The sequence below is a fragment of the Sus scrofa genome, chromosome 6 (assembly GCF_000003025.6).
Source record: "Sus scrofa isolate TJ Tabasco breed Duroc chromosome 6, Sscrofa11.1, whole genome shotgun sequence".
NCBI lineage: Eukaryota > Metazoa > Chordata > Mammalia > Artiodactyla > Suidae > Sus > Sus scrofa.
Window position 1 is genome coordinate 19,009,112 of NC_010448.4, and position 22,248 is coordinate 19,031,359.

At 53.0% G+C, this 22,248-nt stretch overlaps 1 protein-coding gene across 5 annotated transcripts in view; it reads left to right on the top strand.

The window, feature by feature from the left end:
* Window positions 1–22,248, top strand: part of NLRC5 (NLR family CARD domain containing 5) — a 103,110-nt gene that overhangs the window by 75,933 nt on the left and 4,929 nt on the right. For all 5 annotated transcript variants that reach the window (XM_021093211.1, XM_021093210.1, XM_021093212.1 and 2 more), the window contains 20 exon segments: window positions 211–300; window positions 467–529; window positions 2,135–2,221; window positions 4,523–4,606; window positions 5,372–5,461; window positions 5,837–5,902; window positions 7,611–7,694; window positions 7,783–7,866; window positions 12,479–12,565; window positions 13,075–13,152; window positions 13,950–14,033; window positions 14,349–14,432; window positions 15,111–15,194; window positions 15,800–15,883; window positions 18,621–18,704; window positions 20,147–20,230; window positions 20,574–20,657; window positions 20,932–21,015; window positions 21,162–21,239; window positions 22,158–22,241. In XM_021093211.1, the coding sequence (XP_020948870.1) occupies window positions 211–300; window positions 467–529; window positions 2,135–2,221; window positions 4,523–4,606; window positions 5,372–5,461; window positions 5,837–5,902; window positions 7,611–7,694; window positions 7,783–7,866; window positions 12,479–12,565; window positions 13,075–13,152; window positions 13,950–14,033; window positions 14,349–14,432; window positions 15,111–15,194; window positions 15,800–15,883; window positions 18,621–18,704; window positions 20,147–20,230; window positions 20,574–20,657; window positions 20,932–21,015; window positions 21,162–21,239; window positions 22,158–22,241 (1,647 nt within the window).

The window sequence follows — 22,248 nt, forward strand, 5'->3', positions numbered from 1 at the left end:
TGTCCCGGGACACACAGCCAATAAGAACTAGAGCTCAGCCTAAGTCCGCTTGACCCTGAGCTCCTGTTCTTCTCTCCTGAGTTCCTGCTTCCTTCCCTGTGGCCTGGCTGACCTGCCAACCCCACATTGCTTCCCTTCCCCTCCAGCCTGTCCGCTGATCTTGCTCGGCTCCAACTTGCTCACCTAGGGCCCCGCCCCTTTCCTTTTCAGGCTGAGCCAGACGGGACTGTCCCCGAGGAGCCCCCTGCTGCTGGCCGACCTCTTCAGCCTGTACCCACGGGTTCAGAAGGTGGATCTCAGGTGGGCATTGCCCTGGGACGGGGACTCGTCTGGGAGGGTGGTGCCTGGAGTCTTTTGGATGTGAGGGGCGGGGAGGGAGGCTCAGCTGCTGGGGGAGGGTTGCCTGCCCCCTGGGGCACCCTGAGGTGGGGCCAAGGGTGGCTGACCCAGGTGCTCTCTGTTCCAGGTCCCTCCATCACATGACCCTGCACTTCAGGTTTAGCGAGGAGCAGGAAGGCGGATGCTGTGGGTAAGTCCCCCGGAGCTGTGCCCTGGCAGCCAGTGGGAGCTGGGGACGAGTAGACTTGCCTCCCGGGTGGACAGAGCAGAGGACACACTGAGAGGGCCAGGCTTTGTCACGGGCCAACAGGAGATTGGATTCGAATTCAGAGACCTGTCCGAGGAAGTGGTCTCCACAACCTGCCTCCCAGGCTTGAAGTCCCAGCCCTACAAGGCCTGGCACCTTGGGCAAGTTCCTTAACCTCCCCAATCCTCAGCTTCTGCAGCTGCAGACAGGAGACACTAAGTTGCAGGCTGAAAGGAATGTGTAAGCAGAGAGGCGCTCACAGATGCGAGGGTCCCGCCTCTGCTGACTCCTGGACCAGTGCTCCGTGGTTGCCTGGGTGAGATGGGGGCAGGCATTGCACTGGAGGCTGGATAATGGGGCGAGGGGGCAACCTCTGAGTGCAGCGATGACATTTCTGGTATCTATCTGATGCTCCTGGCTCACCAAGCAACCTGGGACCAGACCCTTCTCTCTGCATCTCAGCCTCCTTGGCTGTAAAATAACAATAAATAAAAGAGCTGATATTGTTGAGCCCCTTCAGGGCATCATTCTAAGAGCATGCACGTGATGTCCTGTGAGCCTCAGAGCTTTGGTCACCCAGCAGCAAAGAGTCTGCGACTTACACCACAGTTCACGGCCATGCCAGATCCTTAACCCACTGAGCGAGGCCACGGATTGAACCCACATCCTCATGGATATTGGTTGGTTTCATAACCTGCTGAGCCATAATGGAAGCTCTGAGATATTAATCTTAGACACTTTCTGATTTTAAGATGTTTTTTGAAGTTGCCGAGTGGCTGCAAGCTATTCATTAACCTTACTGTATAGTCTCAGTGTAGGCTTCTCAAAGACACACTTGCTGCTACTTTTGATTCCAGCATCAGTAACTCTCTGCGGAGTTCCTGCCATGGCTCAATGGTTAATGAACCGACTAGTATCCACGAGGACGTGGGTTCGATCCCTGGCCTTGCTCAGCAGGTTAAGGATCCGGCATTGCCATGAGCTGTGGTGTAGGTCGCAGATGCAGCTCAGATCCCACATGGCTGTGGCTGTGGTGTAGGCTGACGGTTATAGCTCTGACTCGACCCCTAGCCTGAGAACATCCGTATGCTGCAGGGGTGGCCCTAAAAAAAAAAAAAAAAACCCTCTGCAGAAGCAGACATCACTCTTTATCTCGTCCACTCCACTCCCATGTCTGTTCATTACAGTGACCCTAGAGCTGTAGTTCTTCACCTTGACTTTGAACCAGAGTCACCGGGAGAGCCTTGTTCCTAGAGTTTCTGATTCAGTGGGCCTGGGCTGGGTTCCCAGAACATGCATCTCACCAAGTTCTCAAGGGATGCTGCTGGGACTGGTCAGGGACCACACTTTGAGAACCACTCCCCAGAGGGAGAATGTAGGCTCCAGGTGGGATCGCTCTGGGGGGGAGGTAGGAGTGGTGGATGCTGGACATTTCCAGAGAATCCAAGCTTGGGGAGACCCCCCTGGAGCTCAGAAGCCACAGCCAGGACTAGCCAGGGCGGAGCAAGTATGAATGGCTGCATCCCCGCCTTGTTCCCCTTCCTGCAGCAGGTTCACAGGCTGTGGCCTCAGCCAGGAGCACATGGAGCCGCTGTGTTGGTCGCTGAGCAAGTGTGAGGACCTCAGCCAACTGGAGTAAGTCAGGGAGGAGGAGGGAGAGGAGCCTGGGAGCATGTACCTGGGCAGCCCTGGAGGGTGTGTGTGTGTGTGTGTGTGTGTGTGTGTGCGCTCAACACCTCTCAGGACCAGCTCATGGGGGATGGGGCACCTGGGACTCAGTCGCACCCATAGGGCTTCTCTGTCCCCGTGTATCCCTCCCACCCCCTCCACTGCCGCCATGGTGAAGCTAGTTCAGGGTGTGCCCCTGCTCTCATTTGGGGAGCCCTTTGCAAAAAGCTACAGGAGCCTCTCGGCCTCGTGGTGATCAAGGCATTGGAGCTCTGCTGGCTGGTGGGGACCGAAAGGAAGGATCCGCTGGCAGGTGGTTAAGAGCAACAGATTCAGGAGGGACCCCAGAGTCAGCTTGGGTGGGGGCTTGGGGGCTCTCCAACCGATGAGAAGTCGTGTCCGTGTGGCCTGTCTTGGGTGCCCAAATAGTGCAGCCCCACGTGGGTAGGGAGAGGAAAAACAAAACGAAAAACTTAGACCCATTGAGCACTTTCTCCACCATCCTGGGTGCCTTGCATATTTTTTTATCCTTCCAACAACACTAAGTACCGTTGTCTCCGCTTTATACATGAAAGACATGAGGTACAGAGAGTTTAAGAAGTGGCCCTAAGTTACACAACTACAATGCAGTCTTTGCTCAAAACTGTTAGGAGTGCAGCAGTTCTTGCTGTGGTGCAGCAGAATCAGCAGCATCTCTGGAGTGCAGGGACGCAGGTTCAATCCCCAGCTGGGCCCAGTGGGTTAACAATTTGGCGTTGCCACAGCTGCAGTGTAGGTTGCAACTGTGGCTCTGATCTGATCCCTGGCTGGGGAATTCTGTATGCTACAGGGTAGCCAAAAACAAAACAGAACAGAACAAAACCCAACAAATCAAAACAAAAAAACCTGCTCAGCATAAGACATGCAGGATGTAAAGAGAGCTCTCTACCAAAAAACCACTGTTTAAATTCCTGTTGTCATGTGGCCAAGAAAAGAAATGTGGCTGGTGAAAATCATTTTTTTTCATCTTTTTTTTTAGGGCCACACCCATAGCATATGGAGGTTCCCAGGCTAGGGGTCACATTGGAGTGTAGCTGCCAGCCTATGCCACAGCCACAGCAAGCCATATCTGTGACCTACACCACAGCTCACGTATTCCAGGGCACACTGATTATATTGTTTCTTAAGCTGTAATGAAACCAGAAGATGCTACAATGAAGGGAAATAAAAGTCTTGAAGTGCAATTTCTGATGTTGCGTTCCCAAATAGGAAAAAAAAAAAAATTTGGAGTTCCCATCGTGGCCCAGTGGTTGACGAACCCGACTAGTATCCATGAGGACGCAGATTCAAACCCTGGCCTGGCTCAGTGGGTGAAGGATCTGGCGTTGCCGTGAGCTGTGGTACAGGTTGCAGACAGGGCTCGGATCCCGCATTGCTGTGGCTGTGGTGTAGGCCAGCAGCTGTAGCTCCACATCAACCCTTAGCCTGGGAACCTCCATATGCTGCAGGTGCGGCCCTAAAAAACCAAGAGACCCAAAACAACTTTTTTGTTGTTAGGGAAATGCATCTTCCAAACCTTTCATTTTCCTAAAGTTACTCTTGTTTAAAAATTATTGTTCCTGGAGATCCCGTCGTGGCGCAGTGGTTAATGAATCCGACTAGGAACGATGAGGTTGTGGGTTTAATCCCTGGCCTTGCTCAGTGGGTTAAGGATCCGGCGTTGCCGTGGGCTGTGGTGTAGGTGGCAGACGCAGCTCGGATCCTGTGTTGCTGTGGCTCTGGCGTAGGCCGGTGGCTACAGCTCCGATTCGACCCCTAGTCTGGGAATCTCCATATGCCGCGGGAGCGGCCCTAGAAAAGGCAAAAAGACAAAAAAAAAAAAAGTTATTGTTCCTAACGGATGCAGGCCAGGACATAGTAAAAGTGAATTGATTTTTCTCTAACTCCCGAAAGCCTGCTAGAGGCTGACATGAGTCCTGGGAGTGGTCACCAGATACAGGAGGGGAAGATGAGAGCTGGTTAAGTGTGAGCTGCTGGTAAGGGGGATCTCGGTGGTACTTCTGGTGCTGATGGAGGTGGCGATGGCAGTGGTGATGGAGATGGTGGCGGTGATGGAGATGGTAGTGCCAAGCAGCAGGGCTGGGATGGTGCTGGTGGTGAGGACATCGAGGCTGGGACAGAGGCGGCGCACAGTGGCGAAGGCAATGGTGGGGGGGTGCTGACAGTGCTGGGTGGTACCTGAAGAGAAGGCACACCTGCCCGCCAACAAACTCCTCGTACCTCTTGCAGCCTCTCCGCCAACCTGCTGGGTGATGACGGGCTCAAGTCCCTCCTGGAATGTCTCCCTCAGGTGCCCATCTCCGGTTCGCTTGAGTAAGTGATGAGCAGCCTCAAGGGCAGCAAGGGGGAAGACTCCTGGGGGCCAGGAACATTTATGGGCTTCTTTGGAGGCAGGAACTCCAGAGGCCAAAGGCTGGGGAGAGGAAAGAGGGATTCTTACCTTGAACCCCCTCACCTTGGATCCTTTTCTCCTTCCCTTATCACTCACGATGGGCAGAGCTCTCATGAGACATGCAAGAGATTGTGACTAAAGCTTAGTGACCCAAGTTGACCCTGGGCAGGGAGGAACCGTTCATCCCTAAGCAGCTGCAGGACCTCAGCTGTCCAGGCTCTTGGTCCATCCCTTCCCCGAAGCTCCTCTGACCACATCTATGGGACATGGATTCAGAGATGTCCTCACAGCAGGGAGGGTCCCTAAGAAATTTTCCTCACTCTCACTCCATCTCCCCAGTGACCTGGGAGACTGGCCGCCAGAGCCGGGATACAGCCCGTTGCTAGGCAACTGAGCTTTACGCTCTGGGCATCCTCGACCCCTTGGGGGCTAGAGCTGCCAGCTTGGCCTCATCATCACCCTGTCTCAGACCTCAGGGGCTACAGGCACAGTGGGGGCAGCTCTCCCACTCTGGGTCTGGTGCCTGACCTGCCCGAGTGGGGGCAGTGCCCCTCTGGCCTCTCTCTGGACCTCACTGTCTCCGCCTGGAGGATGGACACTTGGACACGGAGGACTCTCCTCCCGGAGATGACAGCTGGAAGGGAGGAGATGAACCTGCCCCTGCCTGAACCTCATTTCTCTTCTAGTCTGAGTCACAACGGCATCTCTCAGGAAAGTGCCCTCCGCCTGGTGGAAACCCTTCCCTCCTGCCCACGTGTCCGGGAGGCCTCGGTGAAGTAAGGAGACGTGCCACTTGCTAGTGGTGGGGAAGCAAGACTCCCACCCTCGGTGGTCCCCCATCCATGTGACTGGGAACAACCTCCGCCCCCCTCTGAGCCTCAGGGTTCACTGAGTGTGGGATCGTAGTTTCTATTCTCTGAGGCCTTTGCACCACAAAGACCAGGGAGGGCCCAGGATGGGGAACGCCAAGATCAGCATCCTCGCAGAAGGAGTCAGGGGTCTCCTCTGGTGGGCAAGGGTATCTCCATGGCTTCTACCCTCCCTCGTCCCTGCGGGCCTGGTTCCCTTCCCTCCTGCACCTCCTGGCACCTGGGTCCCAAGGATGCGGGCGAGGCTGGGCCTTTGGCTTCCCTACACCCTTCTCTCTGCAGCCCGGGCTCCAAGCAGACCTTCTGGATTCACTTCTCCCGAAAGGAGGAGGCTAGGAAGACACTAAGGTAATTCCTGGTCTGGAGACCAGGGGAAGGAGCAGGGGAGAGCGGCTGCCATGGGGTCAGCCTCCTCGCCTCCTTCCTCCCCAGGTCCTCTCCTCCTGGACATGCCCAGCTTCATGCTGCTGCCTGGGTTTGCCTCTGTTCCCAATCTTCCCACATCGCCAGTCCCTGGGCCGGGTCTTCAAATGGTGTTTATGGCCCTTAGCCACGTCCTAAGTATAAGTCTGGAGGCTTCTGAGTTAAGAGATCAGACTCTAGAGCTCCCTGGGGGAAATCTCAGCTCTACCACTTATCAGCTGTGTGACCTTGGACAAGTGACTTAACCTCTCTGTGTTTCAGGTCCTCATCTGTAAAATGGGAATAATAGTAAGACCTACCCCTTAGGGTTATTGTGAGGATTAAATGAGTTAATATGTATAAAGGGCTTGGAAGGACCTGGCTCATTTGAATGCTATACCAGTTGTTTTTATTACTGCTATTTTTGTTATTCCTACTCCCCTCCCCTGCCCCCATAGCTTTGGGCTCTGTCTCTCTCTCTCTCTCAGCCCTGAGTCAGTTCCTTTCCATGTGTGACTTCACCATGATCGTGGCCGCTGACCTGGTCCCCTGCTTCTGCTAGGCCTCCTCCAGTCACCCCACAGCACCCACAGGGATCCTGCCGCACGCACATCCACCTGTGCCACCCTCCTGCTCTAAGCCCCTCCATGGCTCCCAGTTGCCCTTAGGATAAAGTTCCCATTCCTTCGCCTGGTCTTCTCCCTCACAGTCTGACCGGACTGTCACCTCCTGCCATGTGCTTGCTCCCCATCCCACAGGCATACCACATATGATACACCATACACACACCATGCACACACACACACAACACACACACATATACACAGCATAATACACCACATACACACACCCCACACATACCCCCACGTACACCCCCCCATACTACACACAAGACGCAACACATGCAACATATGGGCGCACAGCTTCAGCCACAAGGGATTTTTGGTCCTTGTTCACCAAACACGCGCTGCCCGATGAAGTGTCCCTGCCTCTGGGCTCTCAGCCTGACATTCCCTCCCCTGCCTTTCCTGAGATCAGCTTTTCTTAATCCTTTAAGACTTGGCTCAAACGCCAGCCCCTCCCGGATGCTTCCGGTGGCCCTTGTCCTGGGAGAGGGAGGGGCCCCGTGGTACTGTGCTGGGTCCTCCTCTGAGCCCATCTGAGAGACAGTGGACTAGGACCTGGACCAGGGTGCTGCTGGAGACTAGGGAAGTGGTGAGGGGTTTGGGGTCTGGAGTCGGCTGACTTGGATTAAAGCCTGAAGCTGTCCCTACTTCTCACCAGCTGTGTGTCCTTGGGATGGTCACTTTCTCCGCCTGTAGGTGATGCTGTTGGGGTTAAATGAGATACTGCATGTAAGGCCGGCTGGCCTGCTTGCTGGGGCTGCACCCAGAGGCTGGCACAGGCCTGCCTTGTAGTCAGGGCTCAATAAGGGACACTGTCCTAGCACTTTCTTGGGAGCAGGGTGGGGGTCTCTCCAAAGAGAAGAGAAGCCCCCAGAGCAGGAGTCGCACCTTTGGCCCTTCCTCAGGCCCTGGTCCCAGTGTTTGCACTCAGGGGGGCTCCCCGATGGTCCTGGGGGAGACTGGGAGGCAGCAGGACAGCAACCCTGACAGGCCTCGCCCGGGCTCTGCCCCTTGCCCTCCGCCCTCAGGCTGAGTGAGTGCAGCTTCAGGCCAGAGCACGTGCCCAGACTGGCCACCGGCCTGAGCCAGGCCCTGCAGCTGACAGAGCTCACGTGAGTGACCCAACCCAGCCCATGGGGGCGGCTGAGGGGTAGGGCGTTCCTTCCCAGAGCCTTCCCGGTAACTGACCTCTGTCCCCAGGTTGAACCAGGGCTGCCTGGGCCTGGAGCAGCTGACTATCCTCCTGGGCCTGCTGAAGTGGCCGGCGGGGCTGCTGACTCTCAGGTATGGCCTGACTGTGACCCTGGAGGGAGCCGTGGTACGAACAGGGGGCAGAGGTGGGCACCGAAGTATGGGTCCCCCCCCCCACTACCAAGGTCATTGTCTTAGCCCTTTCCTGCACCCAGAATCCTGCCACCTGGATGCAGAGCCCATTAATCCCAGAAACCCCCTTAGGCTCAGAGAAGCCACCCTCTCCAAGGCGGGGGCCCATACTTGGGGACCTCAGAAAAAAAAGCAACTTCAAAGGACACCCAGCTGAGGTCAGAAATAACACGTTAAAAATATCGTGTTTATATATTCACTATGATCATTGTAAAACTTTTAGAAAAACAGGAGTTCCCACTGTGGCTCAGAGGTTAACGAAACCAACTATCATCCAGGAGGATGCGGGTTTGATCCCTGGCCTCACTCAGTGGGTTAAGGATCCGGCTTTGCCGCAGACGTGGCTTGGATCCCGTGTTGCTGTGGCAGTGGCGTAGGCCAGCTGCTACAGCTCCAAATGGACCCCTAGCTTGGGAACCTCCATGTGCCATGGGTGCAGCCCTAAAAAGACAAATAAATAAATAAATAAATAAATAAATAAATAAATAAAATAAAACTTGTAGAAAAACAAGATTCTAAGAAGTAGAGAACAATTTAAAAAACCTATCACCTGGTTTTGATAATTGCTCCTGTTTTTCCATGTTGGCTTCATATTTTAATTTTTTGGCTAAAGTATCTTAAAGTAAGTTATAGATGTCATTAAATATCACTCTGAAATATTTCACCGTGAACCTTTAAAAAATGAGAACGTTTTCTACATAATCACAGTTGAATTAGGACACTTACAAAAATTAGCAGTGATTCCTTAGCGTCAGGTATTACGTAGTCTAATCTACAATTTCCCAGTCCCCAGATGGGACAGCTGGCTCTTTGGATCCAGGCAAGGTCATGTTTGCTTGGGGTGGCGACGGCTCTTGAGACTCTTCCATGGCCTGTTGACAAAAACCCAGCCTCTGTGCCGTAGACGGTCCCACTTTCTGGCTCTGACTTGTGCTTCCTTGTGATGTCATTGAGTTTGTTCCTCCAGCCCCTGACTTTCTTGGCCCTGGAAAGGCTCCAGGAGATTCAATGACATAGTTGTGTCCAAAAAAAAAAAAAAAAAACCTTGCTTCATAGCCAGGGCTGTGCACATCTCAATGCAGCCCATAACGGGGCACATAAAGTCTGGTTGTTCCCCCCAAAGAACATTTTTTAAAATTGTGATAGAATACACATCACATAAAATTTACTATCGTTAAGCATGTTTTGCTACATCTTTGTTCAGTAGTGTTAAGAAGAGTCACCTTGTTGTGTAACCGAAACTCTTTTCTTCTTTCAAAACAGAAACTCAGTATCCAGTAAACCCTCCCCCTCCCCCAGCCCCTGGAAGCCACCTTTCCACTCTCTTGTCTCCGTGGATCTGACTCCTCTAGGTTCCTCATATAAGTGGAATCATTCAGTATTTGTTGGAGTTCCTGTCGTGGTGCAGTGGAATCTGACTAGGAACCATGAGGTCGTGGGTTCGATCCCTGGCCTTGCTCAGTGGGTTAAGGATCCGGCGTTGGCATGAGCTGTGGTGTAGGTCACAGATGGAGCTTGGATCTGGCATTGCTGTGGCTGTGATGTACACCAGCAGCTGTAGCTCCGAATTTGACCCATAGCCTGGCAACCTCCATATACCACAGGTGTGGCTCTAAAAAGCAAAAAAAAAAAAAAAAAAAAAAAAAATCTATCTATGATGGTATTTGCTTTTTAAACTGGCTTATTTCCCTTAGCATAATGTCCTCAGGATTCATCCCTGTTGTACCAGATTATAGGATTTCCTTTCTATTTAAGGCTGAACAGTTTCTCTATCCATTCACTAATCAGTGGATACTTGAGTTACTTCCATTTTTTGGCTCTGTGACTAATGCTGCTATGAACATAGGTGTACAAATATCTCTTTGTATATCTGCTTTCACTTCTTTGGGGTATATATCCAGAGTTGCTGGATCACCCTAAATAACACTTTAAAATAAATCTAGACTTACTCTAAAGATAATATGAATTTTTAGGAGTTCCCGTTCTCCAGGTTCAGTGGGTTGCGTACCTAGTATCCGTGAGGATGCTGGTTCAATCCCTGGCCTCACTCAGTGGGTTGAGGATCTGGCATTGCCGTGAACTGGGGTGTAGGTTGAATTCGGCTCAGATACCTAGTTGCTGTGGCTGCAGCTTTGACTGGACCTCTAGCCTGGGAACTGCCATATGCCACAGCAAAGCAAAAAAAAAAAAAGCAGGGGGTTCCCGTCGTGGCGCAGTGGAAACAAATCCTACTAGGAACCATGGGGTTGTGGGTTCGATCCCTGGCCCCCGCTCAGTGGGTTGCTGTGGCTGTAGTGTAGGCTGGCAGCTACAGCTCTGATTCGACCCCTAGCCTTGGAACATCCATGTGCTGTGGATACAGCCCTAAAAAGACCAAAATATATATATATATTTTAGAAATACACATTATAAAAATTTGTAGAAAACTCAGAAGAACATAAGAAGTAGTACTTTGAAAAAAAATTCAACAGACCTTTAAAAGCAGCAGTTTATTTATTTATTTATTTATAGAAAGATTTATTTTATTTTATTTTTTTGGCCACACCTGTGGCATGTGGAAGTTCCCGGGCCAGAGGTTGAACCTGTGCCACAGCAGCAACTGGAGCCACTGCAGTGACAATGCTGGAGCCTTAACCTGTTGCACCACCAGAGAACTCCTAAAAGCAACAGTTTAAATGCAGTAGATTTTTTTAGCCATACCCATGACATATGGAAGTTCCCGGGCAAGGGATCAAACCCATGCCACAGCAGCAGCCTGAGCTGCCACTGTGTCAACACCGAATCCTTAACCTGTTGCACCACAAGAGAACTCCAAAGTAGCAGTATTTTAAACGACACTCTTTCTTCATGCTTCTAAATTAATATATGCACATTGTAGAAAGTTTGCAAAATATTGAAATCTAAAAAGAAGTAAAATAAAAACCATTCATGAGAATTCCACCATGGAAACAATCACCATTAGCATCTCATGTTTTTTCTTAGCTCTGCCTCCCTCTTTCTTGCTGTATGTTTTTTCCTCTCCATGTATATATATATTTTAAATATAAAACTGAGATCATGTTTATATAGTTTTATTTCCTTATCTTTGCAACATGATGTTATGTAGAGCTTTTCTTTTTAAATTTATTTTTATTGAAATAGTTGATTTACAGTATTGTGTCAGTTTCAGGCATACAACTCAGCAATTTAGTTACATGTATATATTCTTTTTCAGAATTGTTTCCCTTATAGTTTATTTCAAAATACTGAGTATAATTCTCTGTGCTATATAGTAGGTCCTTGTTGGTCATCTATTTTGTAGGCCTGTTCTTTACTTTTTAATGTTTTGGCCACACTCACAACATGCAGAAGTTCCCAGGCCAAGGATGGAACCCAAGGAGCAGTAGCAACCTGAGCCACATCAGTGATGATGATGGATCCTTAACCCACTGACCCACCAGGGAACTCCTGTAGACTTTTTCTTAAACCTAAAAGTACTGTTTAAAAAAGTAACCTTCTCTGTCTGGATTGTTGCAGTAACTGTTGGAACAAGGATGATGTTAATTTTCTGTTTTATGCGTATCCCCAGTTTTTTGTTTGTTTGTTTGTTTTTCCTTTTTTGGCCACCCTGGGGCATTTGCAGTTCCCAGGCCAAGGATCAGATCCGAGCCACAGTTAGGACTCAAACCCCAGCTGCAAAAACAGTGATCCTCGACCCACTGTGCTGGGCTGGGCATGGAACCTGCCCCCAGCACTCCCAAGATGCCACAGATCCCATTGCACCACAGCAGAAACTCCTTGTGCCTGGTTTTCTTTTTTCTTTCTTTCTTTCTTTCTTTTTTTTTTTTTTTTTTTTTTTTTTTTTTTTTGTCGTTTTGGGGCCGCACTCGCTGCTTATGGAAGTTCCCAGGCTGGGGGTTGCATTGGAGCTACAGCTGCTGGTCTACGCTACAGCCACAGCGACACCAGATATGAGCTGCGTCTGCAACCTATATGACAGGTCACAGCAACGCTGGATCCTTAACCCACTGAGCGAGGTCAGGGATCAAACCCGCATCCTCATGGATACTAGTCGGATTCATTAACACTGAGCCACGACGGGAATGCCTCCTAGGTTTAAATTTTATAGTTTTAAAATAAGCAAAAACCGGAGTTCCTGTCGTGGCGCAGTGGTTAACGAATCCGACTAGGAACCATGAGGTTGCGGGTTCGATCCCTGCCCTTGCTCAGTGGGTTAACGATCTGGCGTTGCCGTGAGCTGTAGTGTAGGTTGCAGACACGGCTCGGATCCCGCGTTGCTGTGGCTCTGGCATAGGCCGGTGGCTACAGCTCCGATTCAACCCCTAGGCTGGGAACCTCCATATGCCGCGGGAGGGGCCCAAGAAATAGCAACAACAACAACAACAACAAAAAAGACAAAAAAAAAAAAAAAGCAAAAACCACAAAGCCTCCAGACTCCCCCCTCCCCATGGCACTTTCCTCCCCATCCCCACTAACCCTGGGGGACCTTTGTCTGTGTCCACTTGTGTGACAGGGTAGAGGAGCCGTGGGTGGGCAGAGCCGGAGTGCTCACCCTGCTGGAAGTCTGTGCCCACGCCTCAGGCAACGTCACTGAAATAAGGTGAGTCCAGGAAGGAGGCCCCTCTGAATTCTTCATCTTTTCATGATCTTTGGGACCATTCCTCATCCAGACACTGCCCTCTTGTCCTGTGGGGTAATAGCTGTGTCATTAGCAAGTTTTCTGGGTCCCCAAGATGGCAGGAGCTCCTGGGGCCTATGTGAGGGGTTACACATACTTGTTGGGACTTGTGCAGCAGTCAAGCTGCCACCAGAGAGAGGAAGTCAGCCTTAGAGTCAAGATAAACACTGCAGGGAGTTCCTGCTGGTTGTCTGGAAGTGGCCCCTGGTAACAGGAACACACACCATGGCTCTGTGACCAGAGGTGACAGTAAGTACCACAAGGACTAACTAGAAGCAAAGGCTTTGGTGTTCCACTGACCTATGCCCAGATCCCACTGGGTCTAGGAGCTCGGTAGGCCAGGCAGCTCCAGTCCCCAGCACACAGGACTGTGCTGTTTCTACACGTGAAGATGGCCATGGCCTCATGCTGGCTACCCCTTCCCTCCTCAGCATCTCTGAGACCCAGGAGCAGCTCTGTATGCAGCTGGAATTTCCCCATCAGGAGAACCCCGAAGCCGTGGCCCTCAGGTGGGACCTAGTACCTGGGGCCTAAGAAAGACCCTGGTGATGGGGGAGGGGGACAGAGGGGCACTGCTGCTTCTGATCAGGATTTCTCATGCCCCAGACTCATGCTCAGAGTCCTTTGATGTCCAGAATCACTGCATGATCTATGAGATCTGGCCCAGCCCGCCTCTTCATGCTGTCCATCCCCACCCCAAACCCGACTCAGCTCCAGTCATCCCCACCAGCACTCAGTTCCTCAAATACCACCTTGCTCCCTTTGACCTCAGGGCCTTTGCACAGGCTGTTCCCTGCCCAGAATGTTCTCTGTCCACCCCCCCACACACACCTTCTTTCTCCTCCTTTGCTTGGCCAACTCAGTCTTGTCCTTCAGGTCTCAGCTTAAATGCCACCACCTCAGAGAAGCCCCTCTCAACCCCCCGACTTAATGATGCCCTCTCATCACCCAGTCTTACAGATGCCTCGATTCACAGCTCCTCTAAACCATATAAGACATTTTTGGAGATTAAAATGTCACCTCTTTGGGGTACCTATGCGTGGGTACATTATGAGGAATAGGCCATACCTGGATCTCAGCCCCAACTCAGCTTCTTGGCTGGGTCCCCTTGTGCAGTGAACAACCTGCACAGCTGTACCAGGGTCCCTGCCTTCATAGTCCTTGCCATGATTGATTTGTAAACTATAGGACTTTATTTAATCAGCCATTTCTTTACTACCATAAGATGTATTCCTTGCAGGCAGGGACTGATGCCCCAGTACTGACGCAGGTGTTTAGAAACTGCTCTCTCCCTTTCCACCTCCAGGTTGGCTCATTGTGACCTCGGGACCCACCACAGCCTCCTTGTCAGGGAGCTAATGGAGACATGTGCCAGGCTGCGGCAGCTCAGGTCAGCACCCCGAAACACTGTCTGAGGCCTTGAGTTCCCTGGTTGACCACAGTGCCCGCTCCAGGTCGTAAGTGAGAGCCTGGTCAGTGGAAGATGAGGATGAGCAGAGGCTGGGGCCGTGCAAGCCCTGACATTCCTGCTTCCTCTGCAGGGGTGAAGCACATCTGGCCAGTGGGAGAGAGCCCCAGGGCAGCATGGGGGGCATGGCCCCACCGGGAGCTCCTGGGGGGCTCTTTCCCCTCTTTGTGGGATGTTTGACCCCCCCTGAGGTGTGTCCAGCCTGATGTCCTCTGGAATATGCTTGGGCCTTTTCAGCTTGTCCCAGGTGAAGCTCTGCAAGGCCAGCTCTCTGCTGCTGCAAAGCCTCCTGCTGTCCCTCTCTGAGCTGAAGAACTTCCGGTATGCAGACAAGACTCTCACTCAGCCCCCTCCCCCCCTCCCCCCCTTCCCCCCCCCCCCCCCCGTGCAGCTCAGCCCAGCCCCCACACTTCCTGGGCTCCAAAGAACTGCGTCCCTCCCCTGTGGAGTGGGACCACACGTGGCCCTGGAGATGATGCCTGGGTGCAGCGTCGTCAGAAGGCCACATGGCGAGAAAGCGATTCCCTCTTCAGTACTCTTTTCTTTGCTTTTTGGAAATGAGCTTTTCTGACTTTCAGGTCTGTTTTAACCCAAGTGATTGCATCTGGGAGAAGGTGTGATCTGTCTTTAACACCCTCTCCAAAACTGGCTACATTTGTCGTTGTTTAAATAAAGATGCAGAGCTCTTGATAAACGGCAGTAGCTAGCGAGACTTCACAGGGCTGCCTGTATATGGCAGACATTGCGACGCTGCTACCTGAATGACTGTGGTTTAAAGCAATACTCAACTAGTCTGTGCTCTGCCTCCAAGCTCTGTCTTGACATAACGATTCCCTGGTGGGAAAGGTTTAGGAAGGGAAGGAGGGTCCCCTCCCGCCACCCCCCCAGGGGCTACTCCCCACCCCACCTCCTTGCCCTCTGCCACCAGCATTCAGAGCTCCCAAGACCTCCTATCTGACCTCCTACCTGACCCGCTGTCCTTTGACTCCCCCCCACCAGGCTGACCTCCAGCTGTGTGAGCTCTGATGGGCTAGCCCACCTGACATTTGGTCTGAGCCATTGTCACCACCTGGAGGAGCTGGAGTGAGTCACAGGGTGGAAGGATCTGGGAGAGGATGGCCCAGCTGAGGGGGTGGGAGGGATAGCAGGGCCTTTGGAAAGGTGGGTGGCGAGACTTTGTCGCTTTTCTCCCTGATGAAGCCTGGCAACTCTGGGTGTGGCTTGAAGGCTGAGCGCCGGGTTCTTGGTCCCTCAGAGTGACCTTAGGTGAATAACTGTGCCTCTGTAGACTTGGACAGTCCCCTATAAAATGGGGCTTATCATCTTTCTCTGCCTAGAGTGGCCATGGGTGTTGGATACAGGGAGAGCTAAGGGGCAGAAGGATCATTGCGCGCGTGCGTGTGTGTGTGTGTGTGTGTGTGTGTGTGTGTGTGTGTTCATCCCTTGCCCCTGGCTTCCTCTGGCACATCCCTCATCCCGGGCATCCCATCTCCCTGGGGACCCCAGAGCCTGACCTTTGGGGCCAGGCATGCCCCTATGGAGGCTGGACAGGAGGGGTGATCTGGGATCTGCAGACCCAGAGCCAGCCTCCCGGAGGACTGAGCGGGTAAGGAGGGGCTGATGAGACAGGTCAGCTCCAAGGGCTGGGCAGGCTTGCCTCATCTGACCTCATGCTTGGTCCCCTCCAGCTTGTCTAACAATCAATTTGGCAAGGAGGACACCAAGGTGCTGATGGGAGCCCTTGAGGGCAAATGCTGGCTGAAGAGGCTTGAGTAAGTGATGGTGCAATGAGGGGGGCGGGGGGGTGTCGGGAGCATGCCTAAGAACCTTTGCATCTCTTGTGAACACAACTGTTAATTCCCGGATGGAGCAGGTGTGCTGAATGCTCTCTGGTTCGCTTCCTTACCTGGTCTGAGTGTTATCAAGATGCTTGATCATGAGAAACAGAATACTCATTCAAACTCATCCAAGCCACAGAAAGGCTGTCACTGCAGCTGCAGGCTCACTTTCTACCAAAGTGGAGAGGGAGCACCTTTCTCCCTGTACCTGCACCACAAGTCCCCAGATTGAGTCTCCCTGGACTAGCTCAGGTCACATGCTCATCCCTAAACCAATCACCGTGGCTCTAAGCACACAATCATCTGATTGGCCAGATCACTGCCCACCCAATTACCTGCCCTGAGTCACGGGTGGTATTTCAGGGACCTATTAACACAAGAAAGGAAAATGAACACTGGCCACACACACACACACACACACACACACACACACACACACAACCCTGCAGACGACCACTGCCATTTGCCTACAGGCGTTTCCTTAGTAACTGACAACCTTTACTCTCACCTGTAATTTGGAGTCACCAAATTCTTAGAAACACTAGAAACAGCCCCAGTCTAAAGGGCAGGTCCCCATCCTGCACAGAGGACAGTACTGAGACAGAATGCTTGGCAGGGCATCCTCCGATTTTAATCTCTGAGTTTTTTCTGATTACCAAAAATACACACTAATTACGGGAAGTTCCATCATCACGGAAATAAGTAACAAAGACACGAAGTCCTCTAGCAGTGACATCCCCTGGGACAGTTCTGTAAACGAGCAGTTATTCTGTTATCCAGTGAATTTTTATCCTGATTTTTTTTTTTTCAGTGCATGTTTAGAATACATGCTGGGGGCGTTTTTTTGTTTGTTTTCTTGTGTTTTTGCTTTTTAGGGCTGCGCCTTTGGTATATGGAGGTTCCCAGGCTAGGGGTTGAATCAGAGCTGTAGATGCCAGACTACACCACAGCCACAGCCACGCAGGATCCAGGCTGCGTCTGCCACCTCCACCACAGCTCTCGGCAACGCCAGATCCTTAATCCACTGAGTGAGGCCTGGGATGGAACCTGCATCTTCATGGATACTAGTCTGATTGTTTCTACTGCACCACAACGGGAACTCCTGGAGTACAGTTCAAAAGCAGCCCCCTGACTTTTTGCCTTGACCTAATGGACTCCATTTTGTCCTCTGTTTATCCTGGGGAGTGGGGGGGAGAGGTGGGAGCAGGGAGACCTTTGACCAGAGGACCCCTCCCTGTCTTCCCACTGAGATGTTTCTGCACCATCTCCCCCCCACCGCCCCCACGTGTGCTTGCACCTCTGCTCAACCTCCCTTTCTTCTAGAAGCTTTTCTTTGGTGGGGGGAGCTAGAGGCCCAGTGAGGTCATTCATTGGCTCATTTCTGCACTTGCCAAATGCGCGTGTTCATCTGAGCCCCCGGGCCAGAGCCAGGAGCCAGAGGTGCTTCAGCGAATAGGACACAGGCGCTGCCCTTTGTCCTGACCTCCCAGCACCTTGTGCGGCTGCCTGCCTCTCAGCACCTCAATCCCCCAGCTGCAGCGGGAGCACAGTGATGGATTCTCGCTCCTCAGAGGCCTCTTCCAGTTTCACATCTGTCATTTCTGAGTGTCTCCTCCCTGACAAGCAGCGGCACATCCAGCCGACTTCACCCACCTGTCCCTCTGGGTGAAATGGTGGGGGCGTGGGTGGTGACTGGCAGCCGTACCACCTGGGTTCAAGTCTTAGCAGGGTGACCAGCTGTCCAGTTTGCCCAGGGCCGAAAGTCCCGTACCCTGGAAACTCTCTCAGTTCCAGGCAAACCAGGACAGTAGTCACCTCTCGGTGTGTGAGCTTAGGCAAGTTCCTTAACGTCTCTGTGCTTTTTATCCTCCTCTTAACTCTGGGGACAATAACTGGACCTACCCCCTCAGTGGTATGTGAGTTCACACTCTGTGCTATTATTGCTATTACTAGTAATTATTGTTCCCCTCTCCTGCTCAGGGTGAGGGCCTTAGGGAGCATGATCCATGAGGAGACCTGGTTGGGCCCAGGAATGGAAACCCTGCAGCCTCGGGTTCTATTCCTGATGCTGCCACTTTCTGTGCGTGACCTCTGAGCCTCAGTGTTCCTCATCTGTAAAATGGGGGTGATTGTATATCCTCTTGTCTCTAAATGGCCCTTGGTGTGTGCTCGATATGCGGTCGCTATGATTACTGATCAGTAGTCTGGGTCTGGGAGTTCCCCCCGTGGCTCAGTGGCAATGAATCCAATTAGTATCCATGAGAACTCAGGTTCGATCCCTGGCCTTGCTCAGGGCTTCAGGATCCAGCATTGCCGTGAGCCGTGAGGTCACAGACTCAGCTCGGATCCTGCGCTGCTGTGGCTATGGTGTAGGTCAGCAGCAGCTCTGATTTGACCCCTAACCTGGGAATTTCCATATGCCGCAGGTGCGGCCCTAAAATAAATAAATAAATAAATAGCCCCGGTCCAGTGTGACTCAGAGCGTAGAGTCTGGATGACCTTAATAATTGATGCAGAGAAACAGCATTTGGATTCCCCAGTGCAGGTTTGCTTTGTACCATTGCCTTTTCCACCATGCGGATGTAAGCGGCTGTCCTGGAGATCAGGGGGCATTGCATGTGGGACCCACGCCCAGCCATGCCAAGTCCAACTGTGGCCTCCTCTCCTCCAGCCTCAGCCACTTACCTCTGGGCAGCTCCACCCTGGCCACGCTCATTCAAGGACTGAGCCACATGAGCCTCCTGCAGAGCCTCCGGTGAGTGACCCAGGGCCCTGCTCAGCTCTGTTGGGACCACCCATCCAGGGAAGTGTTGGGGGCACCTCCCTGAGGACCCTCTGTGCCTCCTGTCCTTGGCCCATCCCTGTACCCTCCCAGGTTGGTGCCCTACCTCTTGCCTCTTTCTGCCACCAGCTTCCTCCTGGCTCCAGAGTGACCCGAGGGGCTGGGCCCAAGTCCCAGAACAGCCCTCCGTGTGCTAGGTCATCCTCTGCTCTTGTCCACTTTTCTGATGCACGGATCCGGGTTGCGTAGATTCCCCATTTCAAGCTCCCAGGCAATGCCGATTCTGGGGGCCATGGACCACGCTTCAAGAGTAGGGATGGACTAGCCTCAGGACTGATGACCCGGACAGTTTGCCCTCCTGCCTCTGGCCACTTCGATAAACAAATAGCACATGTTCTTTTCATGTGATTGGTCAAAATACGAAATATTGGGACTCAAAACAAACCCGAGCAGTGACAAAGGCATCGTTCTGTTTTTATCCAAGTTTCCCTACCGTCCCGACCACTCTGGTGAAGTAGAATCGTAGGCAATGAGCGCAGAGAGTTTAGGGAACCAGGTCATTTCACCCCAAATTAATTTACCTAAAGGAACTTCTCTAAAAATTAACTCGTGAGACTAAAGTAAACAAAACAAATGCAAGTTCCCATGGTGGCTCAGTGGGTTAAGAACCCGATCAGCATCTTTGTGGATGCAGGTTTGATCCCTGGCCTCACTCAGTAGGTTAAGGGTCTGGCGTTGCTGGGAGCTGTGGTGTAGGTCACAGACACAGCTTGGATCTGGGGCGGCTGTGCTGTAGTCTGGCAGCTGCAGCTCCGATTCCACCCCCAGCCTGGGAACCTCCATATGTCGCAGGTACATCCCTAAAAAGACAAAAAAACCAAACAACCCTCAGACTAAACTTAGTGTGAGAACCCGTGCATCACCTGTTTGGTTTTGTTTGGTTTGCTCCCCACTCCCAGAGGCAAGGTGTGTTCAGGGGCAGAAAGCAGAGTAAAACAGACTGATTTTAAGAAAAAACCCACCATTTGCATAGGTTAGAACAGGATATGCCAAGGAGAAAGGAGTTGCCTGAGTTGTAAGACCCACAGGGAGTTGGCATTCTGCCAAGCTGGCCTGGAGGTCAAACCAAAACAGTGCGGCCCCTGCTCTAGTCCAAGGCTCTGGGCTCTCTTTGCCACCTTGCCCGGGAGGCCCTGGAAGTCTTTGGCCCATCACGGCTCCAACCTGGACCTTTGATTTCTCATCTGGACATTGGCTACAGTCTGCCCACCTTGCCTGTCCCCCTCCCCCGGAAGTTCTGTGACGGGCACATGAGTTCCTGGATGGGTAAATGCTTTGCCAACTGTAGAGTTACAAGCACAGCACCTGCAGATGCCTTTACTCCTGACTGAGGCTTCTTGGCCCTGCTTCTCCAGTCTAAGCAGGAGCGGCATTGATGACATCGGCTGCTGCCACCTCTCCGAGGCGCTCAGAGCTGCCACCAGCTTGGTGGAGCTGGGGTGAGTGCCTGTCCCTCCCCCCAACACAAGACAGCTTTGACAGGGGAAGATGACAGAAGCAAGGGGCTGCCTGAGGGCACACAGACTTCCACCCGGCGGAACCCCAGACCCAGAACCTTGGGAGGCCCAAAGATGGGATATGGGAGTGTGGATTGCAGCAAGTGGGATTTAGGTCAGCTGCCAGGGAGGACATCCGAGAGAGAAGGCAAGAGTGGGGGGACTTTATCAGTGTGGCCGAGGCCTTTCTCTAGGCGTCAACCTCCTCTTCTGGGCTGAGGACACAGACAGGATGAGCTTCGTGGCAGGCTGACCGCTCTGGTTCTTCTGCTGTTCTTTCCCCAAGCTTGAGCCACAACCAGATCGGAGACGCCGGTGCCCAGCACTTAGCTGCCATCCTGCCAGGGCTGCCTGAGCTCAGGAAGATAGAGTGAGTGGCCAACCCTCCCCTCAGGGGCCCTAGGCAGCCACGCCACGTTCCGGGAACATGCTGGCATCCTCCCCTAACCTCAGCATCCAGGCAGAGGGGCTGGGTTACCTCCTGGCACTGCTGATTCCGGGACCTTGAGCCTGCCCTGTCTCTACCCTTCTCTGGGCCTCTCTGCCCCATCAGGGGTGGTGTGCAGCAGGGGTACTGTCCCTTGGGGCCCCGTCAGAGGGAGGGGGATGGGAGAGTCCAAGGATCTGACTCCGCACCTCCTCAGCCTCTCAGCCAATGGCATCGGCCCGGCAGGGGGAGTGCGGTTGGCGGAGTCCCTCACCCTTTGCGAGCACCTGGAGGAGCTGATGTGAGTGTCTGCCCACTGGGCCGCCCTCTGCCCTCTGTGTCCCTGCAGGCCCTCTGTGTCCCTGCAGCCCCCCTGGCCCGGGGCACAGGACAGGGGTCTGGAGCAGGCCAGCCTGGAGTTCAGTCTCACCCCCTCTCCTCTTCCAGGCTTGACTACAATGCTCTGGGAGATCTCACAGCCCTGGGGCTGGCCCGAGGGTTGCCCCAGCACCTGAGGGTCCTGCAGTGAGTAGCCCCCCGCCCGCGGTGTGTGCAGGGTTAGCGGGGAGCACAGGGAATCAGGGCCCCCATTGGCAGAGCTGCCTTGCCTTCGGGGAAACTGTAACGTGTACTGGGGCTGGCTGCCCCTCTCCCGCCACTGGATCTGGGACAGGGAGATCAGGAGACCCAGCCTGGTCCCAGCTCTGCCACCAGCCCCTCGTGTGCCCTTGGCCAAGCCCCTGCCCCTCTGAGTCTTAGTTTCCTCATCTTTCAAAGAAGCACAGGAGTTCCCATTGTGGCTCAGTGGGAACAGAGCCAACTGGTATCCATGAGGATGTGGGTTTGATCCCTGGCCTCCCTCAGTGGGTTAAGCATCCCAAGTTGCTGTGGCTGTAGTGTCGGCCAGCAGCTACAGCTCCAGTTGGACCCCTAGGCTGGGAACTTCCATATGCCGCAGGTACAGCCTTAAAAAGACAAAAAAAAAAAAAAAAGTACAACAATCCCAGCTCAGTGCACCCTTTGAGCCGATCTCTAGGGGTGAAGTGTCAGCAGAAAGCTATGTAGGAGCAAAGTCCCACACAGCACAGCCTCGGCACTGCACAGTTCGTGTCCTTGATCTTGCTTGAGGTCCTTGGGGCTGGGATTTCTCTTTGCTCCATTTTCTAGGCAAGGGAACTAAAGACAGGAGAAGTGTAGGAAGCTTACCCTATTAATATGAGAAGGAGCCAGGCCTTGAACTTGAGATCTCAGACCCCAAAGCCAGGGCCCCTGATACCCACCCAGGTCCTGTGTGGGTGGGGAGGGGGTTGGGGAGGCAGTTACCCAGAGATTGTCTAGGGTCTGGGGGTACAGCCTGAGACAAAGTTGAGGGGGGGGAATCCAGCCCTCCAATCCCCACATCTGGTCCCCCAGGCTGTCCTTACCCCCTCTTCCTTTCCCTAGCCTGCGGTCCAGCCACCTGGGCCCAGAGGGGGCGCTGAGCCTGGGCCAGGCACTGGATGGATGCCCATACATGGAAGAGATCAAGTGAGTA